Below are 21,093 nucleotides of genomic sequence, written 5' to 3' on the forward strand. Positions count from 1 at the left end.
ATCAACTCCTGTATTAGCCAGTAACGTTGCCGATGTTCTTCGGAATGAATGGCCTGTATATGTTTCAGGATGTTCTAGTTTCAAAAACTGTGCAATCTTGTTAGGAATCATAGAAAGGGTATTTTTGCCGACTGGTTGGTTGTAACTTCTACCTGCTTGATAGCGCATAAAAAAGCGTGAAATTTCAATTTTAATTTCTAATCTAATCTTGATATATTTCTTGAGAATTTATAGGTAAGAGACAGAACCCAACGAGAAGCAATCGTAAACGTACGTGACATACCATTTTTAGAATCTGGAGTTGTAACTACAATAATGTCATTGAAATTTTTTAAATTGACGTCCAAAGTAAGTTTGCATAACTCATCAGAACGGCATGCTCCTGCAATGCCTAAGACCGTCACTACCTGCTAATGATAGCAAATATGTGTTATCAGGTGCCTGAACGAGAAAATCGTTGACTTGTTCTCTTATAAAAATGTTCTTACGTTTCAAAAATGCTCTCAGCTTGGGGTATTTTAATATATCCACGCTATCCTATATAAAAATAGTTGATTTAATCATTGAGTATTCACTCCACAACAGAACGACAAAATCCATCCAAACAACCAAGGCTACTGCAAGATTTCGAATAATGTCAAAATGAATTTATTAAGAAATGTCAAAAAATAAAACTTAATCTTTATTTTCATGAATCATAAAGAACTATGGGAGCAGATAAAATGTTATACACCACGCAGCAGTTAAGTATAATTTCCAGTCTCGCACTCTATTGCCTGCCCTCGCTCCGCTCGGGCGCAAAATCATCCTCGACTTTGCGACATGTTATTTTAAAGTCACCACATTTCAAATTTGGCACTGCAAGACGACATATTTTCTGTCACGTCTGTGATTGGTTTAGGGCTAATACTGCGGTTTGATGATGAGCAACAGTCATCCTTTACATATGTTTCCAAAGATCAAAGGTAACCTTCGTGTAGATATCTCTCCCACTCAATGTTACACTCTACATTTTGGGAGGTGAATCAAAATCCTTACCTTCTCAATGGAATTTTTTTTAACATGGGCTCTGCTACTTTCGGATTGGACCAACCCAGCCTGCCCATGTCGGTCATGATCACCGTAGGGTTAACTGCATTCACCCTTATGTTGTGGGGTCCATACTCCAAAGCAACGGCTCTAGTAAAGGCGTCTACGGCGCCTTTACTTGCGCAGTATACCGAGTGATTTACCAAACCTACCAGGGACGCCTGGGAAGAGAGGTTGACTATGGAACCGGGAGCTTTTCTAGAGAGGAGGTTTTTGATTACCAGGCGGGTAACGTTGATTAAGGCCTTGGAGTTTATTGCGAAAACGCTAAAACATACAAGTAACACTGGTTTATACTCAAGGTGTTAAAAAAAATAGTGACTTCGGGAAGATAAAACATTAATCAAAGTAAGAAGAATTTTAGGCAACTAGTTTTCTTCTTTTATCGCTCCCGGAGTCCGACACACTATTTTTTCACACCCTGTTTATAAAACTAGAAAAAACATTTAAAATACGAATCTGTTTCTACAGGGTGTTAATGATAAGTGCCAAACTTTATTGGCATATTATTTACCGATGAAAATAATCAACTTTTGCTCACAGGGTGTTAAAAGTTTCAAATATTTATATTATTTTTCATGTAACTTCACTGTCATAAAAGATTGAGTTATAAAATTTCGGGCATGACATCTTTTTAGTAGGGACCATTTTTCCATGCATAATTTATTCCAAAATACACTCCAGTAGCATAGTTATTGGGGGAGTATGGGATCTTTTTTGAAAAACAAAAAAATCATACGCCGCTGGTTTTTTAAATAATTTTAAATGTTTTTAAAATATACAATCAATTTGTGGCAATATAGTATTCTTGTAAAGTATTCGTAAAATTTACTGGTCTTTCCATAGAGCAAAAGTTGATTATTTTCATCGGTGGAAAACGCCATTAAAGTTTGGCAAAACTTATCATAAACACCCTGTATAGTTTGAAATTACTCAACTTTATAAAACTTACTCATCAACGTCATTTTCAACAATGTCAGTCATGGACTTCACCCAACCCATGCCAGCATTATTTACCAAGAGATCCACGGGGCCAATTTTACTTAAAACCTGCTCTGTTTTCTTCCAGTCTGATATATCGAGCTCTAGGACTTTTATGAGTGGATATTCTTGCTTCAGTTTATCTAAAGAAAAATGAATATGTGAAACAGTAATAGGTATTTTATAAATTTAAATTTTAAATTAAGTTGAAGTACCTAAAAGATCTGCAGATCTGCCAACTGCAATTACTTTTGCTCCACATTTTGATAGTTGGATGGCAATATCGCGACCAATGCCTGTAAATGTTAAGAAAAAGTAAACAAAGTACTTCAGTGCCATTTCTACGCTTACCTTTTGTGGCTCCAGTGACAAGGGCTGTTTTTCCATTAAAATTAATTTCCATTTCGATTACTTTAATTTACTAAATCCTAAGGTTGTTTGTCAAACTTAAGAATGATTATTATGCGGCATAAAAGTATTACTGAATTACATTAATTATAATATTATAGAATGTTATCTTAGGTCACAAAGTTAGATAATTCGACATGTTGTTGTTATCGCTGGAAAATTTATTAATACTGTCAGGCACGTCAAAAATAAACATTTCTTTTGAAAAAATTTGTTAGTTTATATAGATGACTACAAATGTCTTCCTAAAGACAATTTAACTTTAAAAAAATGAACAGTCTAGAAAAAGTTAGTGTTAACTAAAACACGTTTTCCAAAAATGTAACCTTAAACTGATACTTAAAACGGTACACCTTGTATATGTCTGTGTATTTATTCGTAAAATATCATCTTTACCAAGATTCTTTTCTTTAATATTTTGACCTACGACCTTGTTATTGTATACTAAAAATGAATTTATTTGCCTTACGACGTAATTCTAGTTGTATCAAGCGATTTAGGTACCAAACTGGTTTATTAAAAAATAGAGCAATGGATATTTCCTTCAAAGGGAAAAGAGCTTTAATAACTGGAGCATCCAGAGGTAGGTTTAGTAGTTTAAAATACTATAAAATTTTTTATAGAAGCCCTCGAATATATTTAGTTATTGACTTTAGGTATTGGAAAATCCATTGCGGTAAAACTGAACAAACTAGGTGCTGAAGTTGTGGCTGTTGGAAGATCCGAAACACACTTAGGTGGGCACTATTTTTTGTCATACTTAAACTAAAAAATACATTTTTGATGTCCAGCTTCATTGCAGAGTGAAAATCCTTCCATCCAAGTCGTCAAACTAGATATAACCGATTGGAATGCAACTAAAACCGCATTAAGCAACGTAGGACCCATCGACTTATTGGTGAATAGTGCTGGAGAAGGTTTCATTAAACCCTTAGAAGATTTGGATGAAGAAGACATAGACAGGTGATTCTCAGAGTTATAATAAAACTTTTTTAATAGCTATTACCTAGATTTATACTTTCAGAATTTTCGATCTGAACGTGAAGGCTCTTATAAACATCACTCAACTGGTCGTCCAAGACTTGATAAAAAGGAATGCCTCAGGGTCCATAGTTAACATGTCATCCCAAGCGGGCCTCGTGGGACTTTTACACCACACTGTATATTGCGCAAGTAAAGGCGCTGTAGACGCCTTTACAAGAGCGTGTGCTTTGGAGCTCGGTTCTAGGAACATCAGGGTGAATTCCGTGAATCCCACGGTTGTTATGACTGAAATGGGAAGGAAGTGGTGGAGTGACCCAAGCAGGGGCGAGTCTATGTTGGCAAAAATTCCGTTGGGAAGGTAAAAATACCATATAATTGTCTTAAGTATAAAAATAGTAGTACACAGTCCCTTCCAACACACTACCGTTTTTAATTCTTTTTAAATTTGTTTCAAAATGTATTTTTTAGATTTTGTGAAGTGCAAGAAGTTGTGGATGCAGTGGTTTTTCTTCTGAGTGACAAATCTGGGATGATAACTGGATCTTGTTTGGCTTTGGACGGTGGATTCACCACAACTTAGTCCAACTGAATTTTTTCTCTAATAGTTATTAAACTTTTTAAACTGTGTAATACGTTTTGCTTAAAAATCCCAGTACGATAAAGGAAATTACAAAAAATGAAATGAATTTGGAAAAACAAATAAACTGAATAAGACGAATAAGACGAAATAAAAATACGATTTAAATTTTTATTGATACATTTCCTTTAATTATGAAATTGTAATACAAAGATAAAACAGCCGCCCCTAAACCTGTTGTATGGTCAGCGCATCCATCGGGAAGGATGTTAGTATCCCTCTTAATCCTCGATTTCAAGGGATCGCCCAAAGAGGCAGGAAAGCAGCCAGATTTCTTCTGGGATTTCAAGATATATATCAACCATTTGGATTTTAAAAAGTCAATGTAGCCTTCGTACCCACAAAGAAGAACTAAAAAGAAAGAATGTTTCTCGTAACAGTAATAATTCATGATACAAAGACTGGAAGGTGTGATATTCTTGTGAAATAAAATCGGTTCACTTACCGCAAGACGTCATATGGAGAGTGATTTAAGTGATACATTAATAAAGTTTAGACGAATTGATTATGAGTATAATAAATAAAGACTGATTTCAATGTCACAATAATTATATATCCTTCAGTATTATCAGCAAACTTTTTCAAAATTTTTCTTGGATTCTAACAGATTGTTTGATTAAAATTGGTTGTTTTATTATCATTCGGCTGCTACGATTTTTAAAAAGTTTTTAAATTTTGCGTCGTCTACAGCTAATTACGAATATATTCTGACATTTTAAAATGGCCTGAACAAATCGGAGAATTTTTGGTGTTAAATGTATATTTACGTCTGCAAGCTCAAAACAGATTTTAAAAATATTTTCTTTTGGAAAATGGACAACGTGAGGCCCATAGTAAAGTTTTTGCTTTGGTTACCTGTTGCACAACCAAACTGTAAAACTGTATATTAACAGCACTGCCCGTCAGTGTCATACAGGCAATATCTACAAATCGCTATTTGATCTCCACATGACATCATAACATGACCGATGGTCTGCGCAATTATCATATCATCATATCCCTTAGTCTGTATTATGGTACCAATCTATAGGTACTATAAAGGCAGGACTGGTGCCACACACTAGACGAAATTATTGAGAAGACAACTACTCTGCAGGCTACAGTCCCGTACAGCATTGAGTTACACGTGGAATAGGTATCCCGTAAACAACTAAAATTGCAGGTCGTTCCCTGCCAGTAGGCTAAATCACTTGTTAGTCGATTCGACTGTGGCATAAAGATTAGTGAATGTGTTAGTTGTACTGACGAATAATTTTACTGTCTATAGGCCGCAGAGTAGTCGTTCCCAACAATGCCATTAGTTGCATTGTATAAACGAAAGTTTTTAAGAAAATTACCTTCTTCTAAAAACAGATCGAACATATCGTCAAGCACATCAAAATAGTCGGCACTAATAACTTCACCAAAAATCAGGGAACATATTTTTCTAGTCTCAGTTTCATATTCTCTGTCTGATATTATACAATGCCTCGCTCTAGCCAACTGTAACAAAAGCAATCTGAAAACAAAATCAAAAGTAAAAACCAACAAAAATTGTTAAACTTACTTGTGGGTTAAAATATATGCTGATGCTCGTCTGTCGTACTCATAATACTTTTTCCGACAGTCTTCGTTAATATAACACTCAACAGGCGTCAATGATTTAGTCAAATTAACGATGTTCTGCAAGCAAAAGTCACTGTTGGGATATTCGTCACTGAGGTTCTGATATCTGTAAATGTTTTTCAAAATCCTTAAGCTGGGTCGTTTTTTCAAAGGATCCAGTGCGTTGTATTTGTATTTTAAGTTTCGTTGCCATATATTGGGATCCAATATTGATTTAGACACTAAAAATGGATATGCTTAAATAAATATAATAAATAACATAGTTTTTTGGCCTAAGTTTGGATCCATGAGGTACCACTATATCAAAAACGATAAATTTCTATAAGTTGTAAATTTTTTTCTAAACGTACACCAAGTTTTATGTTGTCCTTTTTTCAGGACCTCCTGAGATATTTCAGTAAGTTTCATTGAACTGTTGTCCATTACATGTGTTCCATTTTGATATGCGTCCCTTATAATAGCTAAAATAATGAGAGAAATACATATATGTGCTGTGATTAAGAAAAAAAAAAACATCTTTTATATTTTTTTGTTGAGGCAACAATTCATTAGAATCATTTTTAAAAATACCTGTCGCCAAGACGATTCCAAACCAGCAATCCTCGTTCATTTTTTCAGAATGTTGGTAGATATATTTTAGATTTCTATCGATACCATATCTAATGGTAGTTATCAGTTTGGGATCCAACGTTATACCTTGCAGAACTACACTGGAACATATTAGCAAGTGAAGTGTTTTGAGCATTACTGAAAATCACACCTAGGTACGCTTTGTCTTATATACCCCTATGTTTTTCCAGTCAAAATCAGGTCTCATTAGTCCAGAGGCGTATCAGAAATAGTACACGTTTAAAGTGTTTGTTCATATATTGTTTTAAAAGTTTTGAAGATTTGTTTCCTCTATTTTATTTAATGTAAATTATTGCTGTCAATAAGAACTACTTATTTTAGTTAAATGGTCAGAAAATTAATACTTACCTATTCTTTTTCAGACCTAAATGTGGATGCTCTCCTACTACACTGTTCAAGTAATTCGTATTCAAAAGTGTGGCTGCGGTGATAAATATAATTTACCCCAAGAACTTTTCAATAAAGATTTGTTTGCTCGACTTCTCTAAAGCAGAATGGGATTAGAGTTTCCTATTACTTTTCCAAATACAGATTTATCCCCGACTTTTGTTAAGAAAATTAAAATACATTGTGTTTTTATAGAAAAATAAATTAGTTTCATCAAATTTATAACTTCTCAATTTATTTCCGTTAGTTTTTTATGTACTGTCACCGAAACAGAGGTTTTCAATTAAAATTAATGTAAAATAAGCAAAAAATCATCGCAGATAGCGAAACACAGCGATATCGCTGTCATCAGTCATCAATTAAAAATTAGATAATGACAGTCACATAAATACGAATCGACTACTGACTGTCAGTAAACCAAACCTGGCGCCAAACATGGCGCCCCACGTTGGGCGCCATGTCTACGCCTCCGTTTCCTAGTAGATTCTTGATACCCGATTTTTTCGAAGCCGCGGCTAGTAAGACTCCTGGGAAGGCGTAGAACTTTGTATTGCTGTTTTTTTTTTGTAAAAAAAATCACAGAAACTTTCTAAAATGGTTTGATACTAAAATAATAGTCAGAGATTTGATTTACCGTGGCCCGAGAGTCAGTAGTGGTTTCGTAATTATGCGTCTGTCACTATCTTAATTTAATTGATGACTGATGACAGTGATGTCGCTGTGTTTCGCTGTCTGCGATGATTTTTTGCTTATTTTACATTAATTTTAATTGAAAAACTCTGGTTCGGTGACAGTATTTCAAATTTTAATTTGTAGAAAATAAATTTTAAATATATTGTGTCACAGAACGGAAAGATTATGAAGTATTATTTCAAAATAATAATATTCAGCCTCTTCCCTCGAACAAATCTTCGAATTCCGGTACGGTTCGTTATAATTTCTCTCTAAATTTAGCAAAAATAGTGCAATAATTATGAAATTGCTTAATACGCCAATTATGACACCATAAAATCAAACTGATTATAGTCTTATCGCATTATTTTGGATTAAAAATTCTCCAAGCGTGGCACAATGTGTATTTATCAAGTGACCTTGTTCCTTGAGTCGATCGTTTAAGTTTATTTAACAGTGCACCAATACAAGTTGCTTGGCTAGAAGTAAACTAGTCGGACAGGAAGTACTTACAGCTGACAATTGCGGTCTTCTTGAGTTGATTTTTGGGGCGAAATGGAGATTAATTTTGCAGGTAAACGGGCTCTGGTTACAGGTGCCAGTCAAGGTAAGAAGAAATTGATTTTTGTAGAAGGAATTTGATTATTATCGCTGTTATCAATACAGTTTTATTGACAAAGGTTGCATTATATATAATTGTTTTGTTTACTTTAGATATTATCTCTCATGTTAAAATGCAGATTTAGTGGCAAATACATTTATTAAATATATAAATTAACTGAAATGCATTCATCCAAAAATTGTAATTTTTTCACATTCTTGCTTACACGATCAATTCTTGCAAATTTATAAATGAAAAACCTTTATATATTTTGTTCATTATTATACAGGGTGTCACAAATTAATCTAAACATAAAACTTTCAATGGTAAGAAAAAAGTTCTCATAAAAATGGGTCAGCAAATGTTTAGACTTCGAGATACAGGGTGCTCAATTTGAAATTTCTGAAAATGCTTATTCTATTTTGTATACAGAATGTTAATTAAATACTCTGCCAAGCTTTAATGGCAAAGTCTACGTCGAAAGTCATTTAAAAAATGTTCCTATAGTGTCCGGATCTAACAAAAAATTTTTTTTGGACGCTCTTTATCTCAAGAACCATGCCGTTGCGAACCCATGTTCATATGAGCTTTTTATCTTAAAATTAGTCAAAGATTATCCCTTTAAAGTTTGTACAAATACTTAATAAACACCCTGTATACTTATTCAAAATGTTAAAATTTTATTCATTCGAAATTTAGGCGATTTTAAATAAAAAAAATTATTTAAAACATTTAAATTTTAAATTTTCCTGGTAGGTGAAAAAATGTCGAAGATCGGGCAAAACCTCAATTAACTTCCTCTAGTTTTATACAATAATACTCACACTGTTATCATTTTATTTTATAAATAATACCTAAAAAGTGGAATAATTGTGGAAATTTTTGTTTTTTCATATTTAACCCCTTTGTGTGTATTAAAAAAGTTGACTCTTACATTCGGTACAGCCTGTATTTAGATTTTCAAACGAGTAAATAATAAAGAATGATAACTGATAACCATATAAACAACAAAGATAAAATATAAATCTTTAAAATACAATATAAAGCACCGCTCAGACGAACGCAATTTATTTACTTTATTGTCTAACGAGCATTCGCATTGGTCTATAAAAGTCGTCTTTTTTAGGAATTGGAAGAGACATAGTCAAACAGTTGGTCAAATGTGGAGCTAAAGTTGTTGCTGTGGCAAGAAATAAAGACCTGTTAGGTACCTTTATCTATGTCACATTTGAATGATATTTCTAACGACTTACTTTTTTTAGTTTCATTGAAACAGGAGGTTCCATCTATAGAAATCATTCCCTTAGATCTATCAGACTGGAAAAAGACTGAAGAAGGTTTGAAGGGTATTGGAGCAATAGATCTATTAGTCAATAATGCCGGCCTTGCCATTTTAGGACCTCTTACAGAAGTTAAAGAAGAAGACGTAGACAGGTAAATAGTAAACCCTTCACTATACCTCACTTCACAATCTAGGATTCCTTTTATTTTCTAGACTCTTTGCTATAAATGTTAAGTCACTCATCCAAGTGACCAAAATCGTAGTCAAAGATCTCTTAGCAAGAAACACACCAGGGTCCATAGTAAACATTTCGTCCCAAGCCTCATTAGTGGGTTTGAACAACCACACAGTATACTGCGCTACTAAGGGCGCTGTAGACGCCTTCACCAGAGCTGTTGCTTTGGAATACGGTCCCAGAAATATCAGGATAAATTCTGTCAATCCGACGGTCATCATGACCGATATGGGTAAACTGGGATGGTCAGATCCAAAAGTTGCCGGTCCTATGTTGGAGAAAATCCCCTTGAGACGGTCTGTTAATATTTCGATTAAATTATCTGTTATTTCAATGTGATTTCTATTTTTTCAGATTTGGAGAAGTTAGCGAAGTTGTAGACGCTGTGACATACTTACTCAGTGACAGATCCAGCATGATAACAGGCACATGTTTACCAATTGATGGTGGCTATGTATCTTCATAATTTCCAATGAAATACAACACAAATATCCAGTAATATAACCTAACCTTCGATGTTAAGATTTATAATACGTTGAATATGAGGATTTAATATGAGATTATGTTTATATCAACAAATATAGTTTTCAATTTTGTTAACATATATTTTTTTATTGAAAGTTTAAATATTCCCGCTGCTTTTAACCAATAAAAAACAAAAACGCGTCCACCACACCTTTTTACACTACTTTATTTATTGGCAGATGGTGCTGTCATTTTTTAAATATTCTTGTAATAAATATAAAGATTTTGCACAAAATCTGTTCAAGTTTTGATAGTTTATAATAAATATACGATGTTCAATAACATTTAGTAATCGATAATTAATTATTTAGGAAGAAATTGATTTGCCTTATCGTTATTCGCCGCTAGATGCCAGCACCATCAGACATCTGTTAAAAATATCACATTGACATAAACACAAAAACAAATTAACCTCAAATTCAGACCTATTTTAAGAAATAATGGATACATAAACAGTTCTCGGTGAACCCATATATCAAAAATGTCTAATATAAACCATAAAAAATGTGGTATTCGGCTCTCATACGGTTTCTAAGACGGAGGATCATCCTAGGGCTCATTTTAGCACTGTCCTTCTGTTACTGCCTCTTCAGCTATATAGGAACGGTATGGTACCTTTGTTTTCGAAACTACGTCGTAACTAATGATGTTTTTAAATTTTACAGTCTGATTTCCTAGACAGTGACGATGTGGTGCCCGTAAGGAGGACACAACCCTTTATCTGGCGTACTCTACAACAACACAATTCAACCGGTGAAACAGACACCAACTGCAGGAACTCTGTGCAGGGAAAAGTTCTCATTGTAGACGACAGAGGTATTCTTAACTCTCGGTTTAATCCCTAAGCATTGCTAGCTTCTTTTTAGGTTACATTTGTCCGAGAAGCGAGGTACTTTTAAACGGTTGTTGCAACGACGATTCATCAACTGCAATGCAGTATTCGTGCGAGACCTGCAAGCCAAATAACTGTTGTGCTATCTATGAGTACTGTATTTCTTGTTGTTTACATCCCGATAAGGTAAGTTTTTAGGTATATAGTTTTCGTTTATTGACGATAAGTTATTTTTCAGAAAGATGTTTTGGAAACGGTGTTGGGTAAAGCCACGGAGCAAAACAATGTTTTGTTTGCATCAGTAACCGATCATTTCGAGCTGTGCCTGGCGAAATGCAGGACAAATTCGCAGAGCGTTCAGCACGAGAATTCGTATAAGGACCCGAGGGCCAAACACTGCTATGGGGAGTTAGCGCCAGTGAACAGTAACATAGAAAATGAAGTGTAAAACAATTAAACATATTATTTGTGTTTGTTTTTTGTGTTGTATAGCTTTAAAGGCGAAAATAAAGTTTAGGGTAGTTGGCTAAAAGTACTCTTTCTTTTGGGGCCAAGATCTTGGTATTTATTTGTAATACAGGGTGTTTATATGGTTTTACAATAACAAATGTATAAATGCAAGGTGTCCAGAAAATCGTTTACCATCTCTTGGATGTGGATAAACAAGCCTTTCAGAAATAATATCACGAGTTTATATAATTTTTTTCATTCGGGCTCGGATTACATTTATGTTTACGTATTATTACTGAGATATGTCGAAAATAGCGTTTTATCTTCATCATTAAATGCTTTTATCTCGAAAACAATTTAATTTGTTGTATCGATATCAAGCAAATATACTTTTTTCACTGCACGAAATATGAAAATCTTAAAAACAGAGTTAAAAGATACAAAAGTTTATTCATTTTTTCTTGGAATCAAGACTGCTGAGGGCGCCCCCTCAAAAGTTACCTGTAAATTTAACGCATTAGTAGAAATTAGTTCAGCTAAATAAAAAGTTATAACGAAAAATCGATTTTCAATTCTCGACTTTAGGAGAAAATAATTTTACAGGCAGCTTACATAACAAAAATATTCTATAAATTTGTGACAACTTTTGCGAGTCCTACTTAAATTTGAGGGGTTGAGAATTATTCTTTTTATAGTCACTGCTAATAGATAAGAAACGCACAGTATAAATAAACAAGTGTCAACTCTCAATTTGGAATTGGTGTATCAAATGTTGCCTATACCGTAAAGTTATTATTTATTATTCGTATCGCCACCTGTCGTTGAAAAATGAAAATAAATGAAAACGTTCATGTTTCCTGTAATTTTAACTTGACCCCTCATAAAAAAATCCAAAAATTCAATAGGCATTGTATAAACGTATGACATCAATGAAACAATTATTAATTATTCTTCTGTAATTAATTATGTGATAATCTTTATCCATTAGGCGAGGAAAAACGAAAATGTTTATGAAAAATACCCAACTAATTAATTAATGTCATGTAGGTACTTATCTAAAAATAACTCATTGTTTTCATAAATCAGAATGCCTTTTTATTTCAAAGATTTAATACCTAAGTGTCCGGATGCCCAAACTTGGATGAGACGGCGTAACGCTGAAAAAGCCCAAATTAAATGCTTAGAAACCTACTTCAAAGTGGTTAAATCGTGTTATTATTTAGCAAACAATTCGGCGAAATGCCGATACCCCGGAGTGGTGTCATTAGAGGTGTAATAAAAGGAGAAATGATTAACTGCATGTGGTCTGATCAATTTTCAGGCCCCTCGCCTCGTCCCAGCGGAAGTACGTATTGCGAGTTTGATCTGTCCGGGACGAGAAGGGTGGAGGCAGAAGGATTGCGCGCGCATCCAATGGCCATTTTGTCACAATATTAACCTTTTGTTGTGATCCCTTTGCGATGAATTATGTCTATCATAATTTAATTAACCGATTAGGTGCGTGCAATATGTGAATAAGATTCGCCCCGGTGCTCTATTATGTAGTGTGTAATGAACGAGAGATCGTTTTCAGGCGACGGCGAACGACCGCAAGCTCCTACGGAATGTATTACTAGTAGAATCGAAAGCTATTGCCGCCGGATGGTTGGCTTGTTGTTAGCTGCGAAGTTATTCCGTCATTTTTTGGCATTGTCACGTAAGTGTTTGAAGTGTGAGTGTCACAACTGTCATCGGATGGTCTTTTGTAACATTGCTAAATTGTTAAACGCGTGTTGGAGTCCGCGGTTGAGCGTATAAAAGACGTAAAATGTTGACCATTTCGCTCGCCCCAAGATGGCTACCGACGGGATTCATTTTGCTTGTGTACGACCAGTGAACGCGCCGTAGCATCCAATCGGGCCGTTACACAACGATTTAAAGGTATCCCAGGCATTTAGGACGCCAATTTTTATCGATTCGTATAATTTTGCGTGAAATTGCCCGTTTCACAAACACGTAAATATAGGTTTTAGCTCCGCGCTGGGTCGGCCACCGCCGGGTACCGCGGGGCCCCTTATTTGCGAGCGAGGCGTGAACCCTGTGTTTTGATTGCAGTTGAACGCCATGTGTGAGCCCGAGGAAGTGTCCCAGCAAGTGTGGACCACCTGGATACTGGAGGCCATAAGGAAGATACGGTCCCAGAAGCAGCGGCCCAGCGTGGAGAGGATTTGCCATGCGATCCGTCAGCACCATAACTACCACGAAGACGTTGTCGCCGAGCACCTGGAGGCCGCTGTCAAGGAGGGTTCGGTGCTGAAGGTTTTCAACAAGGGCCAGAGCTCGTACAAGGACCCGGGCGGTCTGCAGAACAGGACCCTCAAGATCCAGAAGGGGGTAGATTTGACTAAAGTGGTGACTAAGGCGGTGCGGGAGTTGGGCGAACGCGACGGTTCTTCATTAAAATCCATTGAAAAGTACATTAGACAGTCACACACAGTGGAAGAAAACGCGGAGAACGACCTCAAAGGCGCCCTGCGGATGGCCGTGAAAAGGGCACTGTCCAGGAACTTTATTGTGTCGGACGGGAAGAACTTTAAATATAATTACAACCAGCAGAGTCCCGGGGTGAAACGCAAGCTAGACACCCCCAGGAAACAGTCCGACGATCTCAACGTACAACCCAAGGTAAGATCTTTTAATTTTTGAGGTAAAAACGAGGTGTTGAAACGTTCCGTTGATCACATTTGCATATAAACTGCCGGGGCTATAAATCTTGCTTGTAACACCATTAATTTATTCCAAATTAAATTATTAAATAATTGGGAGGCGACTATATAGCAGGCGCTGAGCGAGATTCCCGCCAAAATCGCCGTCCATCGAGCCGTCAGACTGGCGGCTAATTCGCTAATAAGTTGGGGCCAGGTAGGATGAATTAAGTTTATCAACAATGTTGCTCGTTTACAAAAGTGAGCGGCGAAGTGGATTTTAAGGCGTGTGTGTTTGCCGTGTTATTAAGTTGTCGTCGAGTGTTGAGGCGAGCGCATGAATTTATGTATATGGTCGCCGAGACTCCGTTAATCTTCGCGTAGAAATTACTGTATCGCCGGATTAAGTGCTCGCCGTGTAATATGTTTATCCTCTGCGGAGATTTAATTATGCGCGGATGTTTCGCCGTTCGGAAAAGTCGTTAGGTGCTCCCTGGGCATGTTTCAATTACTCACGGTAGGGGTGAGAAGGGCAATAATCGATGCGAGCGGTAAACTTGTTTAACGATTGAAGACGACGTCCAGAAGGATATGATCGTTGCGCGATATTTCAACGAGTACATAATTTGTTTGCATGTAGAGTAATTCCGTCAGTGGGTGCTGTTATAAGAAAGACTTTGTCTAAAAAGGCTCAGTTGAAATTGAAGGAATTAAAATTTATAACGAATTCACCTGTAGTGAATTGCAACTTTACTTTCAATCAAATTACTCCAAATAGTACTGTCATCAGCGTACTATCTTAACAAAATAACTGCAATAATCTCTAGAAACAACAGATGCAGCCACAATCTAATATATTGAAGCTTCTAAAAGAAGATTAGGGTTTCTGATTTCTCGGCCTACTTTTTTCTCGGGACTCGAGAATTCTCGACTAGGATTTCCCGGGAATTCTCGAATTCTCGAGAAATTTCTAAAACTTAAAAAAGTCATAATTTTGGTATTGCAATGCGAAATATAAACATGCTATTATACTTAACAATCATCATTAACATTTATTATTTATTCAGTATTTTTATTAATTACTTATATGTTTCTGCTTCTACTAACAAAACTAAATTAAACTTTGAGTATCTTCTTAAAAATCTTCAACTTGTTTTTTTTATTAAACACTCATATATTTATGTTTATTCCAATATTTTTGAATCGTAGCTTTCTTCCAATAATTATTAATAATCATTAATCATACAGTCTTTTAATTAAACAAATAGTAAATAAGGAATTTAACCGAAGAAGTCTTAAAAAACAAGCTTTAATTTAAAGATACAGAAGCGTTCTTCCTATTAATTTATCACTTATAATCACAACCTTTTAATTAACAAAACAAAAATAAATAATCAACTAAAGGAACAGGAACTAAATATTTTCAGAATCAACATCAACATTAGGTATCTGCTTATAATAAAATTTCTACACACTTAGAACAAGGTACATTAAAAAAATAAGAATCGTCAAAGTAAACTAAAGCCTTAAAAACTTAAAATAAATAAATCATGAGCTAGTCGAGAAACCACTTTAACCGCTCAGTTATTTGTCGAGAAACGAATTGAACGCATGAACGAAACGAACTCCAATCAAGAACTTAAGACGCGCCTGATTTTCAAATTTCTCGATTTCTCGAGACTTTTTTCTCATCTCGAGTAAGCCCAGATTTCCCGGGAATTCTCGCTTCGAGAAGTCTCGATCAGAAACCCTAAAGAAGATGCACGTTCTTTTATCACTGGCTTCAAATGTGTAATTATACCTAATAGTATGTAGTTCCACATTTATATAAATGGCCTGATATATGCATTTTTTAAATAAATAACCTTATTTCTGTGCGGAATAATATATTTGTACCTACTTGTTATAAATAACACATTGACTGTTCTTTCTCTTTTTATTGGTAGCGTATCATATCATGCATGACTCAGGAATCATGATTCCCAGAACACTATTTTTGTGATTCTAGAAACAAACTGTTACTTTCTGGAAGTACACTTGTACTCGTATTATGAATTACATTTCTAAATTCCCGCGTCTATTGAGTGTCCTAATTTTTACTTGTACGGGTAAAAGCAAGTAAGTAAAAAGCAAATTAAATTCAAATATGTATTGTTTATTATAAACCGAGGGCATAACCGCTGATCAAAATTTGTACATTAAAATTACAAATATTACTGAAGTATTACTCAATATTATTCAAACTTGTACAGGAAATTCCTCCTGCTCTCGTGATAAAATTACGTATACAGGGTGTTTCGATTAAAACTACCCAACTGGAAAATGTCGGAATTAAAAAAAAAAACAAAAACACCTGAGACACTTCGATTTTCTTTTCAAGGGGGACATATGATGTCGTAAGTTTTGGTGTCTTGCCCTTAAACTTTAAACGTCACCCTATGTTGAGTGACACCTCATTTTAATGCTTTTTAAATTCTGCTCACGACGACATACGGCTTTAAATTTTGGATTGGATGTAACAATAAAATCATCACTTAAAGAATAAGACAAAATATCAATGAATGAAATACTTAATGTTTTTATTAAACATGTTCATATTGGTTTCCCTCCGCTTCCATACAATAATAAAATCTTTGCCCAACTTCCGAACGAACATTTCGAGGCATTTCGTGCGATGTATCCCCCTTGAAAAGAAAATCGACGGGTTTTAGACTTTTTTTGTTTTTTTTTTTAATTCCGATATTTTCCAAGTAGAAAGTTTTAATTGGTATTGTCTTTCCTAAGTCAGTTGAACATGTATAAAAATGCCTAGCAATAAAAAATGAGTTTCATGGGCGACTCTAAAAAAGTTTTCTGCTACAGGTAAAAAATTATAATACTTTGTACATAATGCGTAGAGAACTTCTATTATATGTTCATTTGACCAACAATATGTTTTAATTATTTATGTCCACAAACAATTTTATTATATTGATGGTAAATTTCGTTTTGTTCCGTTTCAAGGTCTCCAAAATGCCGTGTTGTAATAATATTAGTAAACAGAATATCCCTCTTATTTCTCCCTTTCGCAATTGTAATATGAATGATTAATAAAAGGTGCCTATAATAAAATAAAATCACCTGAATCACACCAAATTCCGCATTGCTGCACTTCACTGCTAGGTCATTTGTTGACAACTAAATTTATGTGCCAGGTGACTCAGTGCGGCTGTTTGTGCTGCGTTTGCCCGCGCGCTCATTCTTCAACTGGGCGACCAGACCTGTATATGAGTATGGCTGAATAAATATGGGAACAAGTTTTTCAAATATTTCAATGCCGAGTTGCTGCTTCTGCGACCGGACCTGGTACATACTGCCAACATTTTGGTTCTTCAGTTCAGATCGGAAAGACTATACATCCTGTATAAGCCCTAAGAATGCGTATGTTTGCAAATATTAGTTCTAAAAAAATTGCAATTCTCTCCACTGCTGTCATTTTTAAGATTTGTGTTGGTAATTTTTTATACGAATTGACACAATGTTATTCTTTTTCAAATTTCTGTAATAATTTATTCATTTTTCAACTTTGTATTCAATTTTAAAAATAAATTGACTACATTTAATTTGTTCTGAAAGAATGTCGAAAAAAGTACAGATTTGTGCTTTTGCAGAAACTATTATTTACAAGCTTGCACAATTGTTTAACAAGTCAAGTCAAGGGATGTTGTTATACAGGGTTACATCTTTTTAATTGTTCATTACAGGTATCTTTCTTATTTTAAGAGATACAGAAATGATTAAATAAGCAACAAATTTCTGAATTTTATGCCGATCAAGGATTCGTTTTTAAATTTAGAAAATTCCGAATAGTTCCGAAGATATTCGAAGGAAACCGATTTTATACTATTTCTTTTTTCGAAGTATTTCACTTGTTTTTTTCAAAATTTTAAGGCAAAAATGTGTAGGTAGTCTGATATTAACTGATGTGAAGAATCGAATAACCAAGATATTCAATATAATATAAGTATAATTTTAATAAAAAAGTCAAATAGTAAAGCAATTGATTTTTTTTCTATAAATTGATTTAATATTTCTTATTTTTAATACTTTTTAACACTAACACTTTATTTAATTACATGGGAATAACAAGAGCAACGAACAAAACAATGTAGATAAAACAAAATAGCTATTTTATTGTCCACGCTGTATAATGATAGTTATTTAATATCTACATATAACCTTATTTCCGCTTATTTCATTTGCATTATTATCTGTTGTAAATGTTTGTTGGCATCGTTGTATTATAAATATAAACGTATCCATTATATTTTACTTTACAGGAACCTGAAAGCGGCACTTATTTCCATATAATTAATTCAAACAAGGTAATTTATAATTTAATTTACAAGCAGCTGCCGAATCTACTAAACGCTGAATTATCGTTTAATTTTATACCCGATGTATAAATAGGGTTATATTAGATAGATAGTGGAAATATCCGATGAATTCTTCCACAGCAATGCAAATATAGTAGAAAATCAATATGAACAGGTTAATCGAACGTATCCTGATAAAAGTATGTGATAAAATTTAATCTGTATATTTATGCACATAAGCTTCATAAGTACTTTCATACAATCAGAAACAGGTCTAAAAATAGGTTTATGAAAAAATTCCAGGACAATTTGAATGAAAAATCTGGAAAAATCTTTGTTGGTGTCTAGGTAGAAGATATAGAAATATTCTATGAGCGTTTATATGAACGCAATTTTTTATCTTTTAAATGTGAAGGGCGAAATAGAAACGACTACAAATTCTTCAGTGGTCTGTACTCAAGTTGCCGTCATATTTTTTTATACCTATGCGGCTTGCCTCTACCCCCTCGTATATGCTCATCCCTGCGGGTCATATTATTTTCAATTACTGTCCCTTCACCCCTAATTTTTGACGCCGACTTGCTTCCACATGTCGGATATTTTTCCATTGTAGTTGCGATGTGGAAAAATAAATGTTTCTTACGACACGAGTGAAATAGACGTCGGACGAAAACATGTCTAAACAAATTATATTTAATTTGTCAAGTGGTCGCTCGAAAAATCAATGTGACAACTGATCACGGCGACGTGATATTTATTTATGCAAATTGTTCGCAGTGGCGTAGCAAAATGTGTTCGATAGAATATGTTTAAATGAATGTGGAAGTAAACTTGCTTTACATTTAATTATTTTAAAAGGTTTTTTTATACAAAAACACCGCTATTAAACCAATAATAATATTAAACAAATGTTGCTAAACCTTTATCATTCTGTTGTTCCGTTATGTTATCGCTATAATTACTTTTATCGGGATTCCCCAAGGACATATGTTAGGACCACTTGTAGGTACTTTTTGTTCTACGTAAGTGGCGTCTCTAGCTGTGCCCATTTAAAAATGTAATAAACAATAAACGGTATTTATGAGTTCTTACAACTAACTTGTTTATTTTGAGTCGTATGGTGTGTCTAAGTTGAACAAACAATTCTTTGGAAGAGCTTTCCTCTACTAATTTTAACATAAATCATTCTAATGGCGATTCTTGACGTAGGTAGCCCGCTATTTACTGAAGTCCCAATCCCAACAGATGAAATATTAGTTTCTGCCAAAGTTAAATTAGGAATGATGTCTATTTGACGGGTACCAAAAGGTACTAATTTGAATAGTCAATATTTAGGAATGCTAACTGCTAATTATGTTTATTATGCGCACAATTCCCGTTTGTTTTATACAGCGTGTCTCCAATAGTTGGTAGCGTTGTTGCCTCGACTGTCATTTATTATTACAGCTAGAGATGTTTTCAAATTGAACTTCTATTTCGAAAATGCTGAAATTTATTCAAATATCGTTTAAAAGTAACACAAAAATTAAACGAATTATTTACCAATAGACGATATGCTCCACAAAAATTGTTCAAAGTTGTTCCGATGTGCTAATAAACACGCTTCCAAGCGACGGTCAAAATTAAACGATGTCATTTAAATTGTACTGACATTCTGCATGCCTTAACACCATATCTGCTAGTTCTTGATCAGAAAACATCTTATACGCCGGCTAAATAATATTACAACACATAAGGCACGTGCACAAGATGCACAGGGTCGGCCTACGTTTATGGTTAATTTTCTAAATTAATTTTCTCGAAAATAGAAACATGTAGACTATCAATTGCTTAATAAAAGTTGCTCTCTACCACCCTTTTCAAACAACGCACTTATTTTTCAGAAACACCCTGTATAATTGTGCATCCTGTGTAGTAGTAGGAGCCATCTTACTTTTTTTCTAAGGAAAATTATTTGCTTGAATTGGGAACATTAGCAGTGCAATGAAAGCAGTTTGTGAAACAAAGCTGTTATCAAAGCTACGTCTTAAATGGTACACCCTGTATAGTACGGCTCGACTCCCGATCGGTTTGCTTTATTGACGTGACTTTTAACGCGCGACGGCTCCGACTTGTTCGCTCTTCAGGTGCGTAATGCGACATGACGGCCTATTACTCTCGATCCTTTTTCCCCGGCAGAAAAACTCTCACAAATTGAATTGTAATCGACTCCGTCGTGTTTATCGTTATTTGCCGTTCGAGTCGAGCTCTTTGTGATTTAATTGTCGTGAGTAAATCTAATTGCGCGCCCATAAAAATGAACGTTCCGAGAAGGTATGTGGGAACGCAGAAAATGTCAGGGTGAATACGAATGAGAGTCGAGTTGGTGTACAAGGAGTGGAAGAAAGTCGGGTCCGTTGAGCTGTGGCGCTTTGTAAGGCGTTATGGAGGATATTGGGACCGTCTGAAGAAGGCGTCCGATGCTTTTAAGGATGTGCTGCGTGCACCTAATCGGAAGACAAACTGAGAGTGTCGGGAAAATAAGATAATTGCGGTTGGTGTGTAAAAACCGTGTTATGATAGTTGCACATCGAAGTAGGCTGGTAAACAAAGGAGGAATGCTTGATTAAGGCTTTCTGCACAAGGGGCGTACCGCCAGAGACGCATCGTTGCCGGTCGCTGGTCTTTTTTTTAAATAAACTTTAAATATCTACTTACAAAAATATAAAAAAAATAGTAGACAGTCACTTATGCCTC

At 34.8% G+C, this 21,093-nt stretch overlaps 5 protein-coding genes across 7 annotated transcripts in view; 3 read left to right on the plus strand and 2 right to left on the minus strand.

The window, feature by feature from the left end:
• LOC108905558 (L-xylulose reductase) overlaps positions 1-2,545 on the minus strand; it is a 3,909-nt gene extending 1,364 nt beyond the window's left edge. The window contains exons 1-4 of the mRNA XM_018708501.2: positions 2,422-2,545; positions 2,286-2,366; positions 2,042-2,213; positions 1,039-1,356 (exon numbers count right to left, since the gene is read on the minus strand). Coding sequence (XP_018564017.1) covers positions 1,039-1,356; positions 2,042-2,213; positions 2,286-2,366; positions 2,422-2,473 — 623 coding nt within the window. The 5' untranslated portion in view covers positions 2,474-2,545. The remainder of the gene's footprint in view (positions 1-1,038; positions 1,357-2,041; positions 2,214-2,285; positions 2,367-2,421) is intronic.
• Positions 2,546-2,944: 399 nt separating this feature from the next.
• On the plus strand, positions 2,945-10,115 carry LOC108905100 (uncharacterized short-chain type dehydrogenase/reductase y4vI). Its single transcript, XM_018707880.1, has 11 exons — positions 2,945-3,061; positions 3,135-3,215; positions 3,270-3,441; positions 3,503-3,820; positions 3,931-4,041; positions 7,865-7,878; positions 7,932-8,000; positions 9,121-9,201; positions 9,257-9,428; positions 9,490-9,807; positions 9,866-10,115. The coding sequence occupies exons 1-11, from the start codon at positions 3,010-3,012 to the stop codon at positions 9,975-9,977; spliced, it is 1,500 nt and encodes a 499-aa protein (XP_018563396.1). The 5' UTR covers positions 2,945-3,009; the 3' UTR covers positions 9,978-10,115.
• On the minus strand, positions 4,087-6,599 carry LOC108905605 (UPF0764 protein C16orf89 homolog). Its single transcript, XM_018708563.1, has 5 exons — positions 6,275-6,599; positions 6,055-6,165; positions 5,646-5,925; positions 5,437-5,597; positions 4,087-4,450 (listed from the first exon to the last, which is right to left on the minus strand). Exons 1-5 carry the CDS (start codon positions 6,447-6,449, stop codon positions 4,203-4,205), a joined length of 975 nt encoding a protein of 324 aa, XP_018564079.1. The 5' UTR covers positions 6,450-6,599; the 3' UTR covers positions 4,087-4,202.
• A 286-nt stretch (positions 10,116-10,401) lies between the features above and the next one.
• LOC108905616 (UPF0454 protein C12orf49 homolog) lies at positions 10,402-11,404 on the plus strand. Its single transcript, XM_018708575.1, has 4 exons — positions 10,402-10,642; positions 10,702-10,852; positions 10,903-11,054; positions 11,107-11,404. Exons 1-4 carry the CDS (start codon positions 10,541-10,543, stop codon positions 11,314-11,316), a joined length of 615 nt encoding a protein of 204 aa, XP_018564091.1. The 5' UTR covers positions 10,402-10,540; the 3' UTR covers positions 11,317-11,404.
• A 1,337-nt stretch (positions 11,405-12,741) lies between these two features.
• LOC108905588 (histone acetyltransferase KAT6A) overlaps positions 12,742-21,093 on the plus strand; it is a 75,777-nt gene continuing 67,425 nt past the window's right edge. For 2 of the 3 annotated variants that reach the window (XM_018708533.1, XM_018708550.1), the window contains exon 1: positions 12,742-13,982. In XM_018708533.1, the coding sequence (XP_018564049.1) occupies positions 13,422-13,982 (561 nt within the window). In that variant the 5' untranslated portion in view covers positions 12,742-13,421. The remainder of the gene's footprint in view (positions 13,983-21,093) is intronic. The other variant, XM_018708542.1, reaches the window with a different exon arrangement.

This window comes from Anoplophora glabripennis, unplaced genomic scaffold, assembly GCF_000390285.2.
Source record: "Anoplophora glabripennis isolate ALB-LARVAE unplaced genomic scaffold, Agla_2.0 scaffold15, whole genome shotgun sequence".
Taxonomy (NCBI): Eukaryota; Metazoa; Arthropoda; class Insecta; order Coleoptera; family Cerambycidae; genus Anoplophora; species Anoplophora glabripennis.